This window comes from Mirounga angustirostris, unplaced genomic scaffold (genome assembly GCF_029215605.1).
Source record: "Mirounga angustirostris isolate CCGP_5_RB_7025 unplaced genomic scaffold, mMirAng1.0.hap1 SCAF_16, whole genome shotgun sequence".
Classification (NCBI taxonomy): domain Eukaryota; kingdom Metazoa; phylum Chordata; class Mammalia; order Carnivora; family Phocidae; genus Mirounga; species Mirounga angustirostris.
In genome coordinates this window covers 45,377,361-45,399,024 of record NW_026991724.1, presented here as the reverse complement: position 1 = coordinate 45,399,024, position 21,664 = coordinate 45,377,361, and the positions used below count along the sequence as shown (strand labels likewise).

At 38.9% G+C, this 21,664-nt stretch overlaps 1 protein-coding gene across 1 annotated transcript in view; it reads right to left on the bottom strand.

The window, feature by feature from the left end:
- The window catches only part of LOC123855603 (zinc finger protein 585A-like), a 57,097-nt gene extending 35,698 nt beyond the window's left edge, over positions 1 to 21,399 (bottom strand). The window contains 4 exon segments of the mRNA XM_064581437.1: positions 6,163 to 7,323; positions 15,725 to 15,820; positions 16,234 to 16,360; positions 20,753 to 21,399. Coding sequence (XP_064437507.1) covers positions 6,163 to 7,323; positions 15,725 to 15,820; positions 16,234 to 16,351 — 1,375 coding nt within the window. The 5' untranslated portion in view covers positions 16,352 to 16,360; positions 20,753 to 21,399.
- Positions 21,400 to 21,664: the final 265 nt, after the last annotated feature.

The following is a 21,664-nucleotide window of genomic DNA, read 5'->3' as shown; positions in this document are numbered from 1 at the left end:
AAATTTAGCCAATCACGGGGTGCCTGGGTGGCTCAGTTGGTTAAGCATCTGACTCTTGATCTCAGCTCAGGTCTTGATCTCAGGGTTGTGCGTTTAGGCCCTCCATTGGGCTCCACACTGGGCATTGAGCCTACTTAAAAAAAAAGAAACAATTTAGCCAACCTGATATAGAAGAGAACATTTTTAACCTGCTAAAACATTTCTTTCTTTTTTTTTTTTTGTACTATATACTTTAGGATGAAACACCAGAGGTATTCACATTAAGTCTGGACAAGACAAGGACGGCCCCCAAAACATTCAACTGGAGTCTCTAGTTAAGTGCTAGACTAGGCTAACCTTTAAGACCACCAAATTATTCCAGGTTAGGCAGAAACATAGAACACTCCCAGTTCATTTTATGAAAATAACTTAATTTTAGTCCTAAAGTATGATAAAAATAAGTTTTAAAATAGGAAAAAATCCACATTTATAAAGCAATTTCACTTACATATAAAGATGCAAAAATTCTAAATATTATCACATGATGTATAGGTTATTAAAATATTCATATATGTAGAGGCAGAGAGTTATAATTTCACATTTTCTTTTCTTTTTTTTTTAGATTTTATTTATTTTTTAGAGAACGAGCGAGAGAGAAACAGCATGAGAGGGGAGAGGGTCAGAGGGAGAAGCAGGCTCCCCGCTGAGCCGGGAGCCCGATGTGGGACTCGATCCCAGGACCCTGGGATCATGACCTGAGCCGAAGGCAGACGCTTAACCATCTGAGCCACCCAGGCGCCCTCACATTTTCTTAATATAGAACTCTACTCTAGTCCTTTCTTAGTTCTTTGTTATACTAGACATATATATACATTATATAGATGTGTGTTATATATATATATTATTATACACATACACGTTATTTTTGTTTCAGTCTCAGCTGAAGCTGGAGTTGAAGAATGTGAGCTTCTAAATAACAGTCAGTGTTGTGAGCAATGAGATTCTGAGCAATTCATAAACATTTTTTTGCAAAAGCTGGAGCCTAAGAATATTAAAATGTCGAATTGGAGATAAAACAAAACAAAGAACCCCAATTATCAGATTCTACTTGTGATTGTATTCTGCAAACCTTCTGGTACACTTTTCTAATTATATATTGTGATATCGTGGGTAAACATTCTCTCGTACATGCCTCGTTTCCAACAGTTCAATGTTATCTCCTGAGCAAGAGAGCTGTCAGTCTCCACAGCTGTCTTCTGCAATGGAACTGACCATAACCCAAGCTATAAATAGCTGGATTTTCCTAGATACGCAGAAAGGTTTCAGATTTATTACATCCTCAACTTTGCCCTTCAATCAAAATGCTAAAAATTAACTCTACAAGAGTCTTTTTTTTTTTTAAGTTTTTATCCATTTGACAGAGAGAGACACAGCAAGAGAGGGAACACAAGCAGGGGGAGCAGGAGAGGGAGAAGCAGGCTTCCTGCTGAGCAGGGAGCCCGAAGCAGGGCTCCATCCCAGGATCCTTGGGATCATGACCTGAGCCGAAGGCAGATGCTCAACAACTGAGCCACCCAGGCGCCCCACTCTACAAGAGTCTTTGTCTTAAAACTTAACACATGGGATAGTTTGCTTTCATATTATAGCAAAATAGAATTTATGTTGTAATAAAGTATACTGTAATACCAGGAAATACTTCATTACTCAGTAAGTTAAAGGATAAAAATTATATGATTACATCCAAAAGGCATATGATAAAACTTAGTTGTCATTTCTAATAAAATTAATATAAAGATAGAAAGGCCAGCCTCTACTATGACCAAAGCTGTCTGCCAAACCCCACGGGTAATATGCTCCTCATTGAAATACTGAAGCCTCCGTTTATATCAGGAAAGAGTTGAGGACATGTACACTTACTGAAATTATTTAACATGGTTTTAGAAATGTATGGGGCGCCTGGGTGGCTCAGTCGTTAAGCATCTGCCTTCGGCTAGGGTCAAGATCCCAGGGTCCTGGGATTAAGCCCCGCCATCAGGCTCCCAGCTCCGCGGGAGGCCTGCTTCTCCCTCTCCCACTCCCCCTGCCTATGTTCCTTCTCTCACTGTCTCTCTCTCTGTCAAAACATAAATAAAATCTTTAAAAAGAAAAAAAAAAGAAATGTAAACCAATCAACAGGGCTAGAAAATAATTGATGTGAACACTGGAAAGGAAGAGTCAGAATTATTTCTATTTAAATCATATATTTGCACATCTGGATAAACCAATACACTCTAGGAAAACATTTGATATGATGAATAAATATAAGACACATATAAAAATTAACACTATTTTCTATATTAGCTGTAACCAGTTAAAAATGAATTAAAAATATATATTTAGTCCCAAAGTCATGAAACACAAGAATAAATCTGAACAAAGGGCACCTGGCTGGCTCAGTCAGTAGAGCACATGGATCATTTTTTTTCAATCTTTTATTTTTTAATTTTTTAAAATTAATTTTTTTAAATTTTATTTTATTATGTTAGTCACCATGCAATACATCATTAGTTTTTGATGTAGTGTTCCACAATTCATTGTTTTCGTATAACACCCAGTGCTCCATGCAGTACGTGCCCTCCTTAGTACCCATCACTGGGCTAACCTATCCTGCTACCCCCTCCCCTCTAAAACCCTCAGTTTGTTTCTCAGAGTCCATAGTCTCATGGTTCATCTCTCCCTCCAATTTCCCCCCCTTCATTTTTCCCTTCCTTCTCCTAATGTCCTCCATGCTATTCCTTATGTTCCACAAATAAGTGAAACCATATGATAATTGACTTTCTCTGCTTGACTTATTTCACTTAGCATAATCTCCTCCAGTCCCATCCATGTTGATGTAAAAGTTGGGTATTCATCCTTTCTGATGGCTGAGTAATATTCCACTGTATATATGGACCACATCTTCTTTATCCATTCATCTGTTGAGCAGATGCTCAATGACTAAGCCACCCAGGTGCCCCCAAAACAAAATCTTTTAAAAAAAGAATAAATCAGAACAAGAAAGCAATGAGATTCATATGTAATACTACAAAATTTTATTAAAGAGAATATAATAAGAAAAATCAGTGTGAAAGACAATGTTCCTTGATGGAAAGTTTTAATAGAATAAAAATTCAATTAATAGAAATAGTTGATATAATTCTAAGCAATAGAAGAACAAATATGTGAGAGTAGGCAGAAAAAGAAAAAACTGTGGTGGGGGACTTGGCTTACCAGATTTAAAAATATTGTATATTCTCGGGGTGCCTGGTTGGCTCATTCGTTGAGCGCCTGCCTTCAGCTCAGGTCATGATCCCAGGGTCCTGGGATCCAGCCCCTCATCGGGCTCCCTGCTTGGCGGGAACCCTGCTTCTCCCTCTCCCGCTCCCCCTGCTTGTGTTCCCTCTCTTGCTGTGTATCTCTCTGTCAAATAAATAAAGTCTTAAAAAAAATAAAAATATTGTATATTCTAGTTATTGTAATACTTCAAAATTTGAGTTTAGATTGTGCAAGTAAACATACACTGCAACTCTTTAGACCATATAAATATACAATAGATGAATCCAGAAGTTGGGGCTGGATCATGCCTTTTGAAAATTACTGTTTTCTTGAATTTAGGAATATACAGATCCTGGATATATCATTAATTGAAAGCAGGTTAGGGGCGCCTGGGTGGCTCAGATGGTTGGGTGTCTGCCTTCGGCTCAGGTCATGATTCCAGGGTCCTGGGATCGAGTCCCGCATCGGGCTCCCTGCTCCGTGGGAAGCCTGCTTCTCCCTCTGCCTTTCTCTCTCTCTCTATCTCTCATGAATAAATAAATAAAATCTTTAAAAAAAAAAAAAGAAAGCAGGTTAGGTCTTGGACAATTTGAGTAAATTATCTTATATGGTAGTAATACTCTAATACAGTGTTAGGATTGATTTCTTAATTATTAGGATTTTTATATCTCTGTTTATAAATAAAGATGTAAAACTCCTTTACATTGGCTTTTAATGTTAATTATGTACTCTGTATTAGCTTGCTAGGGCTGCCATAACAAATACCACACACTGGGTAACTTAAACAACAGAAATTTATTTGATCATAGTTATGGGAGGCTAGAAGTCCAAGATCAAGGTTTGGTTTCTTCCGAGACTAGGTCTTCACGTGGTCTTTTCGTTTGTGCATGTGTAGTCCTGGTGTCTCTTTGTGTGTCCAAATTTCCTCTTATAAGGACACTGGTCAGATTGGATTAGGTTCCATGCTAAGGGACTCATTGTAACTTAATCATCTCTTTAATAGCCCTCTCTCCAAACAGACACATTTTGAGGTATTAGGGGTTAGGGCCTCAACATGAATTTTGGGGGGACATAATTCAAACCATAACATACTCTTTGTCCCATTTAAGTATCAAAGTTTTAGTGACCTCTTATGTAAGTTGGTAAGTATTCTATTTTTACCCCCCAGGCTCTTTATATAATATATAAATTATCTATTACTTGAAGGATTGGCACACTGTATTTTTTTTTTTTTTAAGATTTATTCATTCATTTGAGAGAGAGAGAGTACATGCAAATGGGGGGCAGGGCAGAGGGGGATGGAGAGAGTACAAGAAGACTCCACGCTGAGTACAGACTCCACGCTGAATAGGAACCTGACTTAGGGCTAGAGGTGGGCCCAACCCCAGGACCCCGAGATCACGACCTGAGCTGAAACCCAGAGTTGGTCTCCTGACCGACTGCACCACGCAGCACCCCAGCATGCCATGTTCTTAAAAACACCTGGTCCTTCGAGAACTTTTAAGGGGCTATATCTTTAAATATTTTAACATTTTTTTCCTGTTGGTTATGTTTTATTCAGGTTTTCTACTTCTTCCTGAATAAAATTAGGTTATTTCTTAGATAATGATTAATTTCATGTAGATCAGTAATTGCCAACTGGGGGCAATCTTACACTGTCCTCCACCCCAGACGTTTAAATGTCTGGAAACATTCTTGTTCATCACAATTAGAGGGAAGGGGATTAATACTGACATCTAGTGAGCAGAGGACAGGGATGCTACTATGAACACCCTACACTACACAGGATAACCTCTCACAACAAAGAGTTATCTGATCCAATGTAGGAAAGTTATCTGATCCAAAATGTCAACAGTGTGAAAATCCTGCTCTAGATGTTCAAACTTACTGGTATAAAGTAGTAGAATGTTTAAAAAGAATCTCAGTTTATATAGTTATATAAAATTCCTCATTCATAATGTCTTTAGTTTTTAATTTTTTTTCTGGACCACACCCATATTCTGACCTCTAGAAAGAACACTTCTGGATTATGGACTAAATCTAGACTAGTGTTGACTCGATTTAATCTCTACATTTATTAATTCTTCTCTTGTTTTGGAAGTTATTTTATTTGCTTTCTACCTTCCTGTGTTTTACATGTGGTTTATTTTTCTGTTTATTAAATTATATGCATGTATCAAAGGATATACATTTTTCTATCAGTACAGCTTTGGGTCACATTACACAGAATTTGATATGTAGTACTCTCAATATCACTCATTACTAAAGATTCTGTATTTTGAACTTTTAGTTTCTTCCTTAAATTACCGAGTTAATAGTGTATTTTGTTTTAGCTCAACTTTTTTACTTGATTTATCATTCTATTGCCTTTCTGTCAAAGTGGGGTGGTTTTTTTTTTTTTTTGATGTTCAATAAAAGATAAGTGGTTACCGATGATTTCCCCATATTTTTCATATTAAAGAATGTTTTTATAATGCCCTAAAGTAAAATCTTCATAATGGTTTCCTACATTTGTTACATTCATTATAAAGACTGTGTTTATCAAAAATCCACTAAATATAATAAAGTATAAACTGAGTTTTTCCACATTATTTACATGAGTATAATTTCATGCTAATATAAATCATTGACATGATAAGTAAGAATTAAGATAAATAAAAATTTATTATATATTACATTCATGTGGCCTTTTCTCCTGCATGAATTCTCTGATGCAAATTATAAAATAAAGCAAAAGACCTTCCTATACTTGCTACATTCACAGAGTTCTCATCTAGTAATTATCTGATGTCCCATAAGAGATTACTTAGAAGCAAAGGATTGTCTATATTCATTACAGTACTAGAGATTTTCTTTCTCTAATATGAATTTTCTCATGTCGAGTAAGACACGAACCACGGATAAAGGTCTTCCCACACTCCTTACATTCATAGGGTTTCTCACCAGTGTGAATTATCTGATTATGAATAAGTTGTGCTCCTTGACCAAAAGATTTGCCACATTCCTTACATTCATAAAGTTTTTCACCAGTATGAATTCATTAATGGTGTGAAAGTTCTCTGTTATGACTAAAGGACTGTCTACATTCCTTACACTCAAAGAGTTTTGCTTTTTGATGAATTTTTTGATGTCCGATAAGATTTGAATGATAACGGAAGGCTTTATTACAATTGTTACATTCATAGGGTCTTTCTCCAGTGTGAATTCTCTGATGTTGAATAAGGATTGAGTGGTGATGGAAGGCTTTCCCACATTCCCCACATTCATAGGGTCTTTTTCCACTGTGAACTCTCTGATGTCCCTTAAGAATCGAGCTGTTGCTAAAAGCCTTCCCACATTCTTTACATTCATAGTGTTTTTCTTTAGTATGTGTTTTTTCATGTCGAATGAGGGATGAGTGGTAACTGAAAGCTTTTCTACATTCTTTGCATTCATAGGGTTTCTCTCCAGTATGAATTATCTGGTGTAGAGTAAGGTGTGAGCCACGACTAAAAGCCTTTCCACATTCCTTACATTCATAGGGTCTTTCTCCAGTATGAATTCTCTGATGTCGAATGAGATTTGAGGGGTGGTGGAAAGCTTTCCCACACTCATTACATTCATAGAGTTTTTCTCCATTATGAATTCTCTGATGTCCAGTAAGTTTTGAGCAACTGCTAAAAGCCTTTCCACAATCCTTATATTCATAGCATTTTTCTTTGGTGTGATTTCTCCCATGGTGAATTAGCAGTGAGTGGTAATTGAAGACTTTCCCACATTCTCTGCATTCATAGGGTTTTTGCCTAGTATGATATATCTGATGTAGATTATAGGATATTTGTTGACTGAGACTTTGCATATTTTCATGGGTGATTGTCACAACTTTAAGATATTCTTCTTGATTTCTCTGTTCTGTCTGAAAATGATGATTATACTTCCAATCATCTTGAAAAATGGAACATCCAAGGTCATGGCTTGTAAGTCTTTCCATTTTCTTTCTTTGAGATAACTTCATTTCATAATTGTCATCCTTTGATGATAACTCCTTTGTTGCACATTGGGATTTCACATCTGAGAAGTGAGAGAGAAAGAAAACATGCATTTTTTCCAGTTCCTGGAAGAACAAAATTTCTGAAATAGGGATATTAGCACAGTACCTATAAGAAATTGATGGCTTGGAAAGATCTCAAATATAACCATGGAAGGTGAATGTGGACAAAGAAGGTGATTAAAGAAGCAGGTTAACTGTTTCTAAAATGTTCCTTCAGATCAGAATTACTGGGAAGATTGTTAAAAATACAAATGGTAGAAGTATCACTTCAAAGCAATTGAATCAAAATCTACAGGAACAGGCCTTGACTTTAAGAAAAATTTCTAATGATTCTGATGTAATCTGAAAGTGGAAAATCACTAAGGTTTTCCTTTGCACTTAGTATAACATTTGAATAACTTAACATTAACTCTAAGGTGATGTCATGAGCTGGCCCTAGCTAACATATTACTGAACCATGCTCTTCCCCAGTTCACTATGCTCTGTTCCAAAAGCAGATAAAAAACTTTTCTACATTAGCGTGATTTGCATTGCTGTTCTGGCAGGTACTGTCTTTGTATGGCTGGCCCCTTCTCATCCTTCTGCTCTCAGTGTAAATATAATTACAAATAACACTAAAAATCCCTCCTCTCAAACAGCGTCAGACAACACCAAATCTTATTCTAGTCCAGGATGACTAACCATAATTTTCACAATTTTTCCCTCATTTATTTTTCTCATTTTCTACACTAGGCTATAAGATTCCTATTGGAAGGCACCATGTTTGTTTCACTATTATTTAATCAGCTTTTTAGCACAATATCTACCATATATATATATATATATATATATATATATATATATATATAAAACAGGTGTTCAATAAGTAACTATTGAATGGTGAGGGTTAAGGAAAAGGAATTAGAATGGGGATATAGGAAAATATCAGGAAGTTAACAGGGAAAACAATTAAGTTCCATAATCATTATTTTAAAAGAATCTCTATGATGTTCTATGCATTGTAGCAAAATTATATAACTTAAGTTTCATGTGATTATGAACATATAGATTTGCTGATGTGGGGAAACTAGAGGATACCCTCCAACGGGACAAAGGGTGTCTTGGTGGCTAGTGAGCCATAAATTCTGTAATAAAAAGAATGTTGGGTGTTAGTTGATGAAGCAAGACAATGGCAATTCAAAGTGGAAAATATCCTGGGGAAAGTTCAAAGGGCTCAATGAGTCTGCTATGAGCAGATGACAAGGAGGTAGTTTTTATATCTAGAGTAGAGACTGTGTAAAATACCATTTATTTGCTTGGCATGTGAAGATGCTCACCAAGGATAAGAAACAAGTAGACTCACCGATGGCAATAGCCACTGACAGTCTGAAGTGAAAGCAACCTTCGGATAGCATGACAGAATAAAATGCAAAGCGGTGTAGAGGGAAGATCCAAGGAACTGTATCACAGAGACTGGATTTCAAGTCTCGGCTCTGCTAATTACAAGGATTGTGTCATTGGAAGAATTATTTACAATGTCTAAGTCCCACTTCCATATCTCTAAAATGATGGTAACACCTAACATAAGTTAATTGCTAAAATTAAGAGTAATTTAGGGTGAGATTGGGAAAACAATGGAAACTCTGAAGCTCGGTGATAGGTACATTATTATATTATTCTCTTTACTTTTGCAAATATTTGAAAATTTCTATAATAAAAAGAAGAGAATAATTTGGGTAAAGTCCCTAAAATGCTATTTTAATAAGTGTTAATTATAATAAAGAAAAAATATTTTCACAAAAATGATGAAATTGGATAAGGCAAACTATTTTGAAGACATCAAAGTAGTGCCAGGCTGAGAAGCATAGGCCAAAAGGTAAACATTATTCTAGCATCAGATCTTCTTCAACATTCAGAAAATCTTGCCTAGCTCTTTTTTTTTTTTTTTAAAGATTTTATTTATTTATTTGAGAGAGAGAATGAGAGAGAGAGCACATGAGAGGAGGGAGAGTCAGAGGGAGAAGCAGACTCCCTGCCGAGCAGGGAGCCCGATGTGGGACTCGATCCCGGAACTCCAGGATCATGACCTGAGCTGAAGGCAGTCGCTCAACTAACTGAGCCATCCAGGCGCCCCTTGCCTAGCTCTTAAATAGGTTTTTGATTTTTTTCTCTTCTCTTGATGTCCACCGCCGATAATCCCAAGCATAAATGATTTCTCATATAGGGAGAAAATATTTGCAAACCATGTATCTGATAAGGGTTTAATATCCGAAACATATAAGGAACTCATACAACTCAACAGCAAAAAAATAGTGTGACTAAGAAATGGGAAAAGGACCTGAATAGACATTTTTTCCAAAGAAGACATACAAATGGCTGAGTCCATGAAAATGTACTCAACATCACTAATCATTAGGGACATGCAAATCAAAATCACAATGAGATATCACCTCATGCCTGACAGAATGGCTAGTATCAAAATGACAGGAGATAACAAGTGCTGGCCAGGATGTGGAGAAAAGGGAACCCTTGTACAATGTTGGTGGGAATGTAAATTATTACAGCCACTGTGGAAAACAGTATTGAGGTTCCTCAAATAATTAAAAATTGAACTGCTATATGATCCAATCATCCTACTTCTGAGTATGTATCCAAAGGAAATGAAATCACTATCTTGAAGAGATATTTGTACCCCCATGTTCATTGTAGCATTAGTCACAATAGCCAAGACATGGAACAACTTATGTGTCCCGTGACACATGAATGGATAAAGAAAAGGTCGTGTTTATATTCAGCCATAAAAAAGAAGGAAATCCTGCCATTTGTGACAACATGGATGAACCTTAAGGGCATTATGCATAGTGAAATAAGTCATAAAGAGAAAGTGATCTCATTTATATGTGAAATCTAAAAAGCTGAACTCATACGAATAGAAAGTAGATTGGTGGATAGGGAATCTGGGTGGTTCAGTCAGTTGAGCGTCCACCTTCGGCTCAGGTCATGATCCCAGAGTCATGGAATGGAGTCCAGCATTGGGCTCCCTGCTCAGTGGGGAGACTGCTTCTCCCTCTTCCTCCACCCCTTCCCGCCACTTGTGTTCTCTCTTGCTCACTCTGCTCTCTCTCAAAAAAAAAAAAAAAACTTTAAAGAACATACAATTCAACACCAAAAATCCCCACAAACAATTCGATTAAAAAATGGACAGAGGACCTAAATAGACATTTTTCCAAAGAAGACATATAGATAGCCAATCAATCAATCAATGCAATATCTGTTTTTACAAAGAAGAATGCATGTATATATACCTTTTGTAATTAAAAATAATTTTTAAAAATCAGAGAAGGGTATAATTAAGAGAGTATCGGAGATCATGTTCTTTTCTAACAGTTTTATTGAGATACAAATCACACTCCATACAATTCACTCATTTAGAGAACATAATTCAGTGATTTTTAGTATATTTATACAGTTGTGCAACCATCACCACAGTCAAGTTTAGAACATTTTCATCATCTCAAAATCGAAAAGAAAGCTGTATCCTTCAGCAGTAACTTCCCATTGCCCCCAATCTCACCAGCCCTAGGCAACAACTAATCTACGTTGTATCTCTACAGATTTGCCTGTTCTGGACATTTTATATAAATGGAATCATACAATATATAGTCTTCTGTGTCTGGCTTCTTTCACTTAACATATATTTTCAAGGGTCATCCATATTGTGGTGTATATTAGTACTTCACTCCTTTCTAGTGACAAATAATATTACATTGTATGGCTATACCATATTTTATTTTTCTATTCATCAGCTAATGGACATTTGAGTTGTTTCTACTTTTTGGCTATTGTGAATAATGCTGCAATGAACAGTCATGTACAAGTTTTTCTGGGTACATTTGATTTTCTTGTGTAAATACCTAGGAGTATAATTGCTGGGTAAAATGGTAACTCTATGTTTAACCTTTTGAGAAACTGTCAAACAGAATAGCTGCCCCACCTTACATTCCCACCAGCAATGTATGAGGGTTCTAGCTTCTCCACATCCTTGCTAACAATTGCTATTATTTTTTTATTATAGCCATCTTAGTAGCTGTGAAGTGGTAAAGCTGTATTTTTAATAGCAAATTTTTAAAGATAATCTCCATATTTATCATTGGGATTTTGGTGAAGTACATGAAAAAATCCATATGACAGAATACTAAGTAACTAAAAATTGTGATCCAGATTACAAATAAGGAAAGTTATCCATGATACAGTGAAGTTTGCACGGTGCAATCCTGTGATTTTCTCTAGTTGATACAATTACAAGTTTGCATTTTCTTATATTTTACTAAATATTTATAAACCTTTTTTAAAGATTTATTTATTTATTTTGGGGGGGACAGGGAGGGAGAGAATCTCAAGCAGACTCTGTGCTGAGTGCAGAGCCCAACGTGGGGCTTGATCCCACGACCCTGAGATCATGACCTGAGCTGAAATCAAGAGTCCAACACTCAACTGATTGAGCCACCCAGGCAACCCAATATTTATAAACTTTTAAAGTAAAAAAGAATAATGCTATATAGTATTTCCAAAAACAACAGGATTTACTTCTACCAAATTGCAAATTTTCTTTAAGCAAGAAAAATGTCACTTCTATTCCCTCTTTTCCTACATGCATAAAGTTTATAAAATGACTGCTCAATATCATATTTATTTTTTATTTTTTTAAAGTTTTATTTATTTATTTGAGAGAATGAGAGATCATAAGCAGGGGGAAGGGGTAGAGGGAGAAGCAGACTCCCCACTGAGCAGGGAGTCCAATGTGGAACTCAATTCCAGGACCCAGAGATCATGACCTGAACCAAAGGTAGACGCTTAACCAACTGAGCCACCCAGATGCCCTTCAATATCATATTTAAACAAATATATGCCTCATTTAACTTCACAATATATTATGACTAAAATATCTGAAACATGCCCCTAAGATCTCAGAAATGTATTTTTTTTAATAAAGAAAAACAATTTCTTCTCTATCCCTCACATTTCAAATGAAGAATAATTATTTGGTGCCTTTCGTTTGTAATCTCACTTCTGCCCAATGAACTTTTAAGGTCCTTGAAGACGACATGTCAAATGTCACAGCCTTTGGTGGCTTTTTATCCTCCTGTTTTCACAGATATGTGCCACTGCTGACCTTTTTGATAATTAGGACTTGGTTTTCTGGCCCTGCACTCTCCTAATCCTCAGCCTTCATATCTAAGTTCTTCTTTACCTCCTCTTCCTCAGCACATACAATGAGGCTTTATTTGCAATCTCTCTGACAGTCTCCTCATTCCCACATTCCACCTACTGGCTCCACTTTGATAAATCCCATGGCTACATCTTTAAGCCTCACTTTCTTTTGATTTCTCTGTCTGTACCTTTTGGAAGTTATTTGTGGTTCCCCTATTATACAGTAAATTACTTAGGAACTTTTTTTTAATCATCTGGTAAAGTATTACGTACAAATTAGCAAACCAAATACTAATGAAAAGGAGGCTTGTGCAGGGGATATGTTTAAGGGGTAGATGAGAGGGACACCCTCCAACTTCTTAATCTAATTCTTTAAATGGCTTTCTCTGCATCTGACAAATTTTTGGCACTTTTTTTTTTAAAGATTTTATTTATTCCTTTGAGACACAGAGATACAGAGAGAGAGAGAGAGAGCATGAGCAGGGGGAGAGGCAGAGGGAGAGGGAGAAGCAGGCTCCCCACTGAGCCAGGAGCCTGATGTGGGGCTCGATCCCATGACCTGAGCTGAAGGCAGACGCTTAACCATCTGAGCCACCTAGGCACCCCCAAATTTTTGGCACTTTAACTTCAAAAATAAGTAGGCTAGATTTCATCCTTTTTATGGCTGAGTAATATTCCACTGTTTATATATACCACATCTTTAACCATTCATCAGTTGATGGACATTTGGGCTCTTTCCATAATTTGGCTGTTGTAGATAATACTGCTATAAATATCAGGGTGCATGTATCCCTTAGAATTAGTATTTTTGTAAATACCCAGGAGTACAATTGCTGGATCATATGGTAGTTCTATTTTTAACTTTTTGAGGAGCCTCCATACTGTTTTCCAGAGTGGCTGTACCAGTTTGCATTGCCACCGACAGTGCAAGAAGCTTCCCCTTTTTCCATATCCTCACCAACACCTGTTGTTTCTTGTGTTGTTAGTTTTAGCCACTCCAACTCCTAATTATAGAGAACAAACTGATGGTTACCAGAGGGGAGGCGGGTGGAGGAGTGGGTTAAATAGGTGATGGGGACTAAAAGGTACACTTGTTGTGATGAGCACTGGGTATTGTATGGAAGTGTTGAATCACTAAATTGTACATCTCAAACTAACATTACACTGTATGTTAACTAACTGGAATTTATATCTCAGGCTGAATTCATGGGTGTTCAGAATGCTTTGATAGTTATCTAGCTAAATTCAAGGGACCAGATGAAATGAGGTCCCCTACTCTACCACCATCTTGCCTCCCTCCCAACTAACTGGAATTTAAATAAAAACTTAAAAAGATAAGTAGGCTAGCAAAAATAAATAAATGAGTTACATATATCATCAAATGATTTTCAACAAGGATGTCACAGCTACCCAACAGGGAAAGGACAGTCTCTTCAACAAATGGTGCTGGGAAAACTGGATATCCACATGCAAAAGAATGAAGTTGGATCCTTACCTTATACCATACACAAAAATGAACTAAGAATGGACTAAAGTCCTAAAGATAAAACCTGAAACTTAAAACTCCTAGAAGAAAGCATAGGGGGAAGGCTTCATGACATTCCATTTGGCAATGATTTCCTGGATATGACACCAAAAGTAAAAACACAAAGATTGGACTACCTCAAACTTAAAAATATCACAACAAAGGAAACAGTCCAGAGAGTGAAAAGGCAATCTATGGGATGGGAGAAATATTTACTAACCATATACCTGGTAAGGAGTCAATATCCAGAATACACAAAGAATCCCTACAACTCAACAACAATTAAAAAAAAACCCAACCTGATTTAAAAGTGGGCAAAGGACTTGAATAGACATTTCTCCAAAAAAGAAATACAAATGGCTAACAAGCACATGAAAAGGTATCACTAATCATCAGGGAAATGCAAAACAAAACCATAACAAGATATCAACCCCATACTCATTAGGATGACCACTATCAAAAAAAGAACAGAAAATAAAGAGTGTTGACAAGGATGTAGAGAAATTGAAACCCTCATGCACTGTGGGTGGGAATGTTAAATGGTGCAGCCACTATGGAAAACAATATAGAGGTTCCTCAAAATATTAAAATAGAGGTGCCATATGATCCAGCAATTCCACTTCTGGGTATATATCTAAAAGAACTGAAAACAGGATTTTGAAGAAATATTTGCACACCCATGTTCATTGCAACATTATTCACAATAGCCAAGAAGTAGAAGCAACCTAATGTCCTGACAATAGAATGGATAAAGAAAATATGGTATATACATACAATTGAATATTATTTGGCCTTAAAAAGGAAACCTGTCATATGCTACAACCTTCACATGGATGAACCTTGAGGACATTATGTGAAGTGAAATAACCCAGTCACAAAAAGACAAATAGTGCATGATTCCACTTATATGAGATATCTAAAGCAGTCAAACTCTTAGAAACAGAAAGTAAAATGGTTGCCAGGTGATGAGGAGGGGAAAGGGAGTGATTGTTAATGAATATAGAGTTTCAATTTTGCAAGATGAAAAAATTCTATAGCTCTTATATGCATAATTACTTCTATACTGAACACTTAAAAATGGTTAAGACGGCAAATTGTTATGTATGTTGTTTTTTTCTACCACAATAAAAATGAACATATTCTATAATCTGAGAAATTAAAAAATGAATAAATAAAACATTGAATCAAAGAGAAACTAGTAGGGGCACCTGGGTAGCTTAGTCAGTTAAGCATCTGACTTCAGCCCAGGTCATGACCTCAGGGTCCTGGGATTGAACCCCACATTGGGCTCCTGGCTCAGTGAGGAGTCTGCTTTGTCCCTCTCCCCCTCTCTCTCTGCTCCTCCCCCTGCTCATGCTCTTTCTGTTTCTTTCTTGAATAAGTAAAATCTTTTCAAAGAAGAGAGAGAAACTAGTAAAGAAATGGGGGCAGATTACTGGAAAGGAGCTAAAATAATATGAGTAATATTTAGAGAAAAGAATACATACATCAGAAGATGGAGAAACTATACAAGACCAAAAGAGAAAGAGGAACAGGGAAATAACTGGATCTTAATTATAGCCAGAACACTTGTCACTGGGGAAAAAAAGAGGACACCTCCCTCTTTGAAGAACATTCTGGACAGTCTTGCCTAAGGGCTATCATCTCACTGAGCAGGTGGTCTATTCCTGCAGCAGCTTCCCCCTCTCTAAGTTTCCCTCACCTACCTGGGTATAGGCTTTTTGGTGACTCTTTCTCAACAATCCAAGGCTCATTATCTTGTTCCAAAAAGGAAATCAAAGTTGGTTTAGGAAGAGAGAGTCCTGTTGACAACAACAAAAATGGAAATAGGACTTAGTTATGCCAAGGATATCCAAACTTCAGACCCAATTCCTTGGTAAAGAAGTGGAAAACTCAGAGAAATATGTCAAGATTGTCTAAAGAGTGGGGAAGATGAAGCTTTAGCCACAGTACAAAAGGACTGCCCATTTCCAATTCTACAAAGTTCAAATTGCTCTGTTCAGAAGCAGAAAGTCAGAATGGCATCCAGAAAATTTATAGCAGAGGATGGAGGCATTCTAGGTAGAAGAGTTTTTTTCAGTATCAACTACTTTTATGTACTGTTGTGTAAATTCAAAAAAACTATCCTATATGCATATACAAAAGTTGTCTATACACAGGTCTGTATATAAAGTGGAATCTTAATTACTGGGGGAGGGGGGGAGAGCATCCTTACCCAATGAAACCAAGTGGCTGTAGTTCTCCAACATCACATCTCTGTACAAGTCCCTCTGCTTCAAGTCCAGAAATTCCCACTCCTCCTGTGAGAAGTCTACAGCCACATCCCTGAACATCACTGCTTGCTGAAAAAACAAAGTTATATATTACTTATGAAATTCATATATCTCTACTTCACTAAACCCCAAATCTGATGAGGGATGACTTCCTGGTTCCTTGAGGGAAGTGCTCCTATTAAAAGACTGAGCACAAGGTTTGCCAATTGATTCATCGAATGAGTATGTAAAGGTGTAAAAAGAAGAGAATGGTATGGAGCAAGGCTCTGGACTATGCATCCCACCACTGTTGGAAGGGAGAAGCTTGGAACCAGGCTCCTGGATGGGGCTCAGTGTGAAAGAAAGTTTCAGGATAAGGAAATCTAATCTAATGGCCTGGAAAGAAATTATTGTAATCCTGGAAAAAGAGAGAAAACCCCAATAACCTCAGTCATACTCAGGATCATAAGCACTATTCATTTCTACTCTTTTCTTTCCTTTCTCTTCAGCTTTATTCCCTCTTCCCTTGGAGACAGGCTTAGTTCAGAGAAGACAAAACTGAGGAAGGAAAAGAAAAGGCAGTGAGAAATAAGACTTGCTAACGGGTCTCTGAATCATCAGGTTAAATATGACCCCCACTACTACAAGAGTATTGGCCTTACAATAATTCATTAAGCTATATGTTTACATTGTGCAGTTTCCTGCATCTGTTACATTTTACAATAAAAATTAAAAAAAAATAAAAACTATCACTTTCACTCTCCTTCCTATTCCTACCCTCCTTGCCCATGCCATCTACTCACATACATAAACACAAAGGACATATGAGGGAATGTAGAACATAATGGCTGTCTCCTACACTAAGGACCAGTGTTATGCCCCTTGAATGAATGGCCTTCCAAACACACAGCAAAAAAAAATTCATCAAAGAACTAGAAAAACTTCAACTTGTAAGGACAAAGACAACCAATAGATGCAAATGCTAAAATGACACAGATGGTTGAAATTATCAATGCCTTTAAAGAAGCTTTTATAACCGTGCTGTTGAACACTCTTGAAATGAAGAAATATAGAAGATCTCAGATTCTGGGAGATGGCAGAGTAGAAGAACGAGCAATCTGTCTCCTCATCTAGACAACAATTGTGCTGGCAGAATCTGATGTAACTTTTAGAACTCTGGAGTCAGGGGCACCTGGGTGGCTCAGCAGATTAAGCATCCTACTCTTGATTTTGGCTCAGGTCATGATCTCAGGGTCATGAGATTGAGCCCTGTTGACGTCAGTCTCCGTGCTGGGTGTGGAGCCTGATTAAGATTCTCTTCCTCTCCCTCTGCACCGCCCCACCCCTACAATTGGGTGTGCGCTCTTTCTCTTAAAAACAAACAAACAAACAAACAAAAACTCTGGAGTCTATTGAAGGCTTGCAGAGAAAGGCTTGTATAATAAATTCTAGTCACTTTTGGTCAATTTCAGCTCTTAGCCAAGTAGTAATATCCAATGGCCATCCCCAGCCAAGTGGCAGGCACCTGTGCATGTGTTCCTGCAGCTGCTGGCACATAGCTTCCAGGAGCCAGGGTGAGAGAAAAGGACCCTGTCCTCCAGATTTGGGGGATCTCTGCTCTGATTGCAGATTGTTGCTTCTGATCGGAGAGATGCAGACAAAGAAGCAGGTTACTGTTGCTACAATTCCTTCTTTGTTGCAAGCCCTTCCCTCTCCAGCTAAAGTGACTTCCAGATTTAAAAGACCAGCTCTCCCTATATGTTTCATTTTTCCCCTTTTGTGAGGACACATCAGAGTCTATGACATTCAAGAACAACGGTATATCATGGGTTGGGAGAACAAATATTGTTAAAATGTCTATACCACCCAAAGCAATCTATAGATTTAATGCAATCCCTATCAAAATACCAACAGTATTCTTCCCAGAACTAGAACAAACACTCCTAAAATTTGTTAAATTAATCTTTGACAAAAGAGGAGAGAATATACAATGGGGAAAAGACAGTCTCTACAACAAATGGTGTTGGGAAAACTCAACAGCTACATGCAAAAGAATGAAACTGGACCACTTTCTTACTACATAAAAACAAACTCAAAATGAATTAAAGACCTAAATTTGAGATCTAAAACCATAAAAATCCTAGGAGAGACCACAGGCAGTAATTTCTCTGACATCAGCTATAATAACATCTTTCCAGACAGGTCTCTTTTTTTTTTTTTTTAAGATTTTATTTATTTATTCATGAGAGACAGAGAGAGAGAGGCAGAGGGAGAAGCAGGCTCCCAAGGAGCAGGGAGCCCGATGTGGGACCCGATCCCAAGACCCTGGGATCATGACCTGAGCCGAAGGCAGACGCTTAACCATCTGAGCCACCCAGGCACCCTCCAGACAGGTCTCTTGAGGCAGGAGAAATAAAAGCAAAAATAAACTATTGGGACTACATCAAAATAAAAAGCTTCTGCACAGCGAGGGAAACAATCAACAAAACTAAAAGGCAACCCAGGGAATGGGAGAAGATATTTGCAAATGACATATCTGATAAAGGGTTAGTATCCCATAAAATACATTATGATCACAATTCACAATTATTAGTTATGATAGTGCTTATCCACAAAAAGGAAAATGTCTCTTTTTTTTTTTGCATTATTGAGAGGGGCAGGCAAGTAACAGAAGGTAAGTATATTGTAATCTCACCATATTAAACTATAAAACCATGCAAGTAAAAATGTGGAAATACATTCTTGAAAATAATGAGTACTTCTGGATGATGAAATTATAGGTAATTTAAATCTGATTCTTTATAATCTCAAGTTCCTGATTGTTTTTCATTAAGTCTGTAATACTGTCATCAGAAAAACAGGCTATAAAGTCATTTTTATTTCGTGAAAAAAAAAATTAACCAGAGATAGGGTAGGAGCATCCTATATGGTAAGAAAATTATGAATAGGCTGTAAACACATGCCTGTGACAGGAATATGGGCCATTAAGAAAATCAGTGTGACTGAAGCAAATACCACCGACATGTTTCAGAACATTAAAAAAATTACACAAACTCTGAAAACAATATGTATTAGTTGTAAAAAATTCTATTACATGGATATGGCCTGGATTAACTTAACCATATCCCCACTGTTGTTTTTGGATATTATCACCTTAAAGGTCATCCCAAGACTTTGATTTTAGGCCTGGTCTTTCACTGTAAAAAATGTTTTTATTACGGGGCGACTGGGTGGCTCAGTCGTTAAGTGTCTGCCTTCGGCTCAGGTCATGATCCCAGCGTCCTGGGATCGAGCCTCGGGCTCCCTGCTCCGCAGGAAGCCTGCTTCTCCCTCCCCCACTCCCTCTGCTTGTGTTCCCTCTGTCGCTGTGTCTCTCTCTGTCAAATAAATAAATAAAATCTTTAAAAAAATGTTTTTATTATTATTATTTTAGCATGAGGGTCATGTCCCCCCCCCTTGTGATTCTCAGGAAAGTATTGGGGTTGGGGATGAAGCACAAAATCAAGTAGCTGCAGAAGTTGTACTTTACAGTTTGAAGGGGATTTTCATACCCTTGAAACTGCTCTAAGCTTAATAATTACTGCTCTAGATCACTTGAATACTGATCATCATCTTACTTGCAAGCACCATCATAACCTACTTCATATTTTCACTTCTCCTGATCTTTTTTTTTTTAAGATTTTATTTATTTATTTGTCAGAGAGAGAGAGAGAGAGAGACAGCACAAGCAGGGGGAGTGGCAGACAGAGGGAGAAGCAGGCTTCCCGCAGAGCAGGGAGCCCGATGTGGGGCTCTATCCTAGGAGTCTAGGATCGTGACCTGAGCCGAAGGCAGACGCTTAATGGGCTGAGCCACCCAGGCATCCCCACTTCTCCTGATCTAAAGCAAGAATCAAGTTGATATGGTCCAAGATAATACAGACTAGGCTGCCCAACCTCAGGCCAGAACTGGCTGCCGCTAAGAGTACTTGTTAAAATTTTCCGGCAAAAACGGTGCCCAAGCCCTGTCTCAGTCCCACTCCTCCCATCAAGAGAGGAGGGAGGTCAGAAGAGGCTGTCTCAGGGAAGGACTGGCCAGATGGGTCCTGAGTTATAGGGGTCTCCTGGGACAGAGTATTGGAGTCACAATGGCAGTCGGAGGCACTCCATGACCATACACGCAATGCCACGGTCACGGTAACAATCGCACACTCACCTCGCATACACACACGACATCTGTACTGTCATAGGCACCACCCACTAGCACACACGGTTTCTCGGAGATGAACCACACCAGGGATACACACAGTCATACAGCAGAGACACGGGCTCCCCGCACCTACACACACACACACACAGTCACACAACGTCACAATCATACACCCGCCACGGGGACATGATTGTCAAACGCAAGATCACAGGCGCCGCACACCGTCACACACTCACACCCACCCGCGTCCACAACCTCTACCCCTCAGCCCGCTTGAGGCTCACGTTGCCTCACCTCGAGCCTCAAGAGCCCGCTTCCACTCCACAAGGGCTCACGTTGCCTCACCTCGAGCCTCAAGAGCCCGCTTCCACTCCACAAGGGCTCACGTTGCCTCACCTCGAGCCTCAAGAGCCCGCTTCCACTCCACAAGGGCTCACGTTGCCTCACCTCGAGCCTCAAGAGCCCGCTTCCACTCCACAAGGGCTCACGTTGCCTCACCTCGAGCCTCAAGAGCCCGCTTCCACTCCACAAGGGCTCACGTTGCCTCACCTCGAGCCTCAAGAGCCCGCTTCCACTCCACAAGGGCTCACGTTGCCTCACCTCGAGCCTCAAGAGCCCGCTTCCACTCCACAAGGGCTCACGTTGCCTCACCTCGAGCCTCAAGAGCCCGCTTCCACTCCACAAGGGCTCACGTTGCCTCACCTCGAGCCTCAAGAGCCCGCTTCCACTCCACAAGGGCTCACGTTGCCTCACCTCGAGCCTCAAGAGCCCGCTTCCACTCCACAAGGGCTCACGTTGCCTCACCTCGAGCCTCAAGAGCCCGCTTCCACTCCACAAGGGCTCACGTTGCCTCACCTCGAGCCTCAAGAGCCCGCTTCCACTCCACAAGGGCTCACGTTGCCTCACCTCGAGCCACTCCACGGTTAGCTCCAAACAAGCCGAGCTGAGCCACGCCTACCACAGTCTCCCCCGACTCTCGGCGGTCAGGTCGAAGTCCAGCTCGCGTGGGACCAAACTCAAAACTGTCGCAGTAAGTTGACTAGGGCCGCGGGACCTCTGGGAAATGTAGTCTGGAGCCAGACTGCGCGGAAAAAATGGCGCCGCCCGGGCGGGATCTGAATTCCTGTCCCCACGCTTCAGGAATTTCGGTCTAGAATCCGATCGAGGGCTCCCAGGTGTGGCCCACCGGCCTGAGTGTGTGATTGA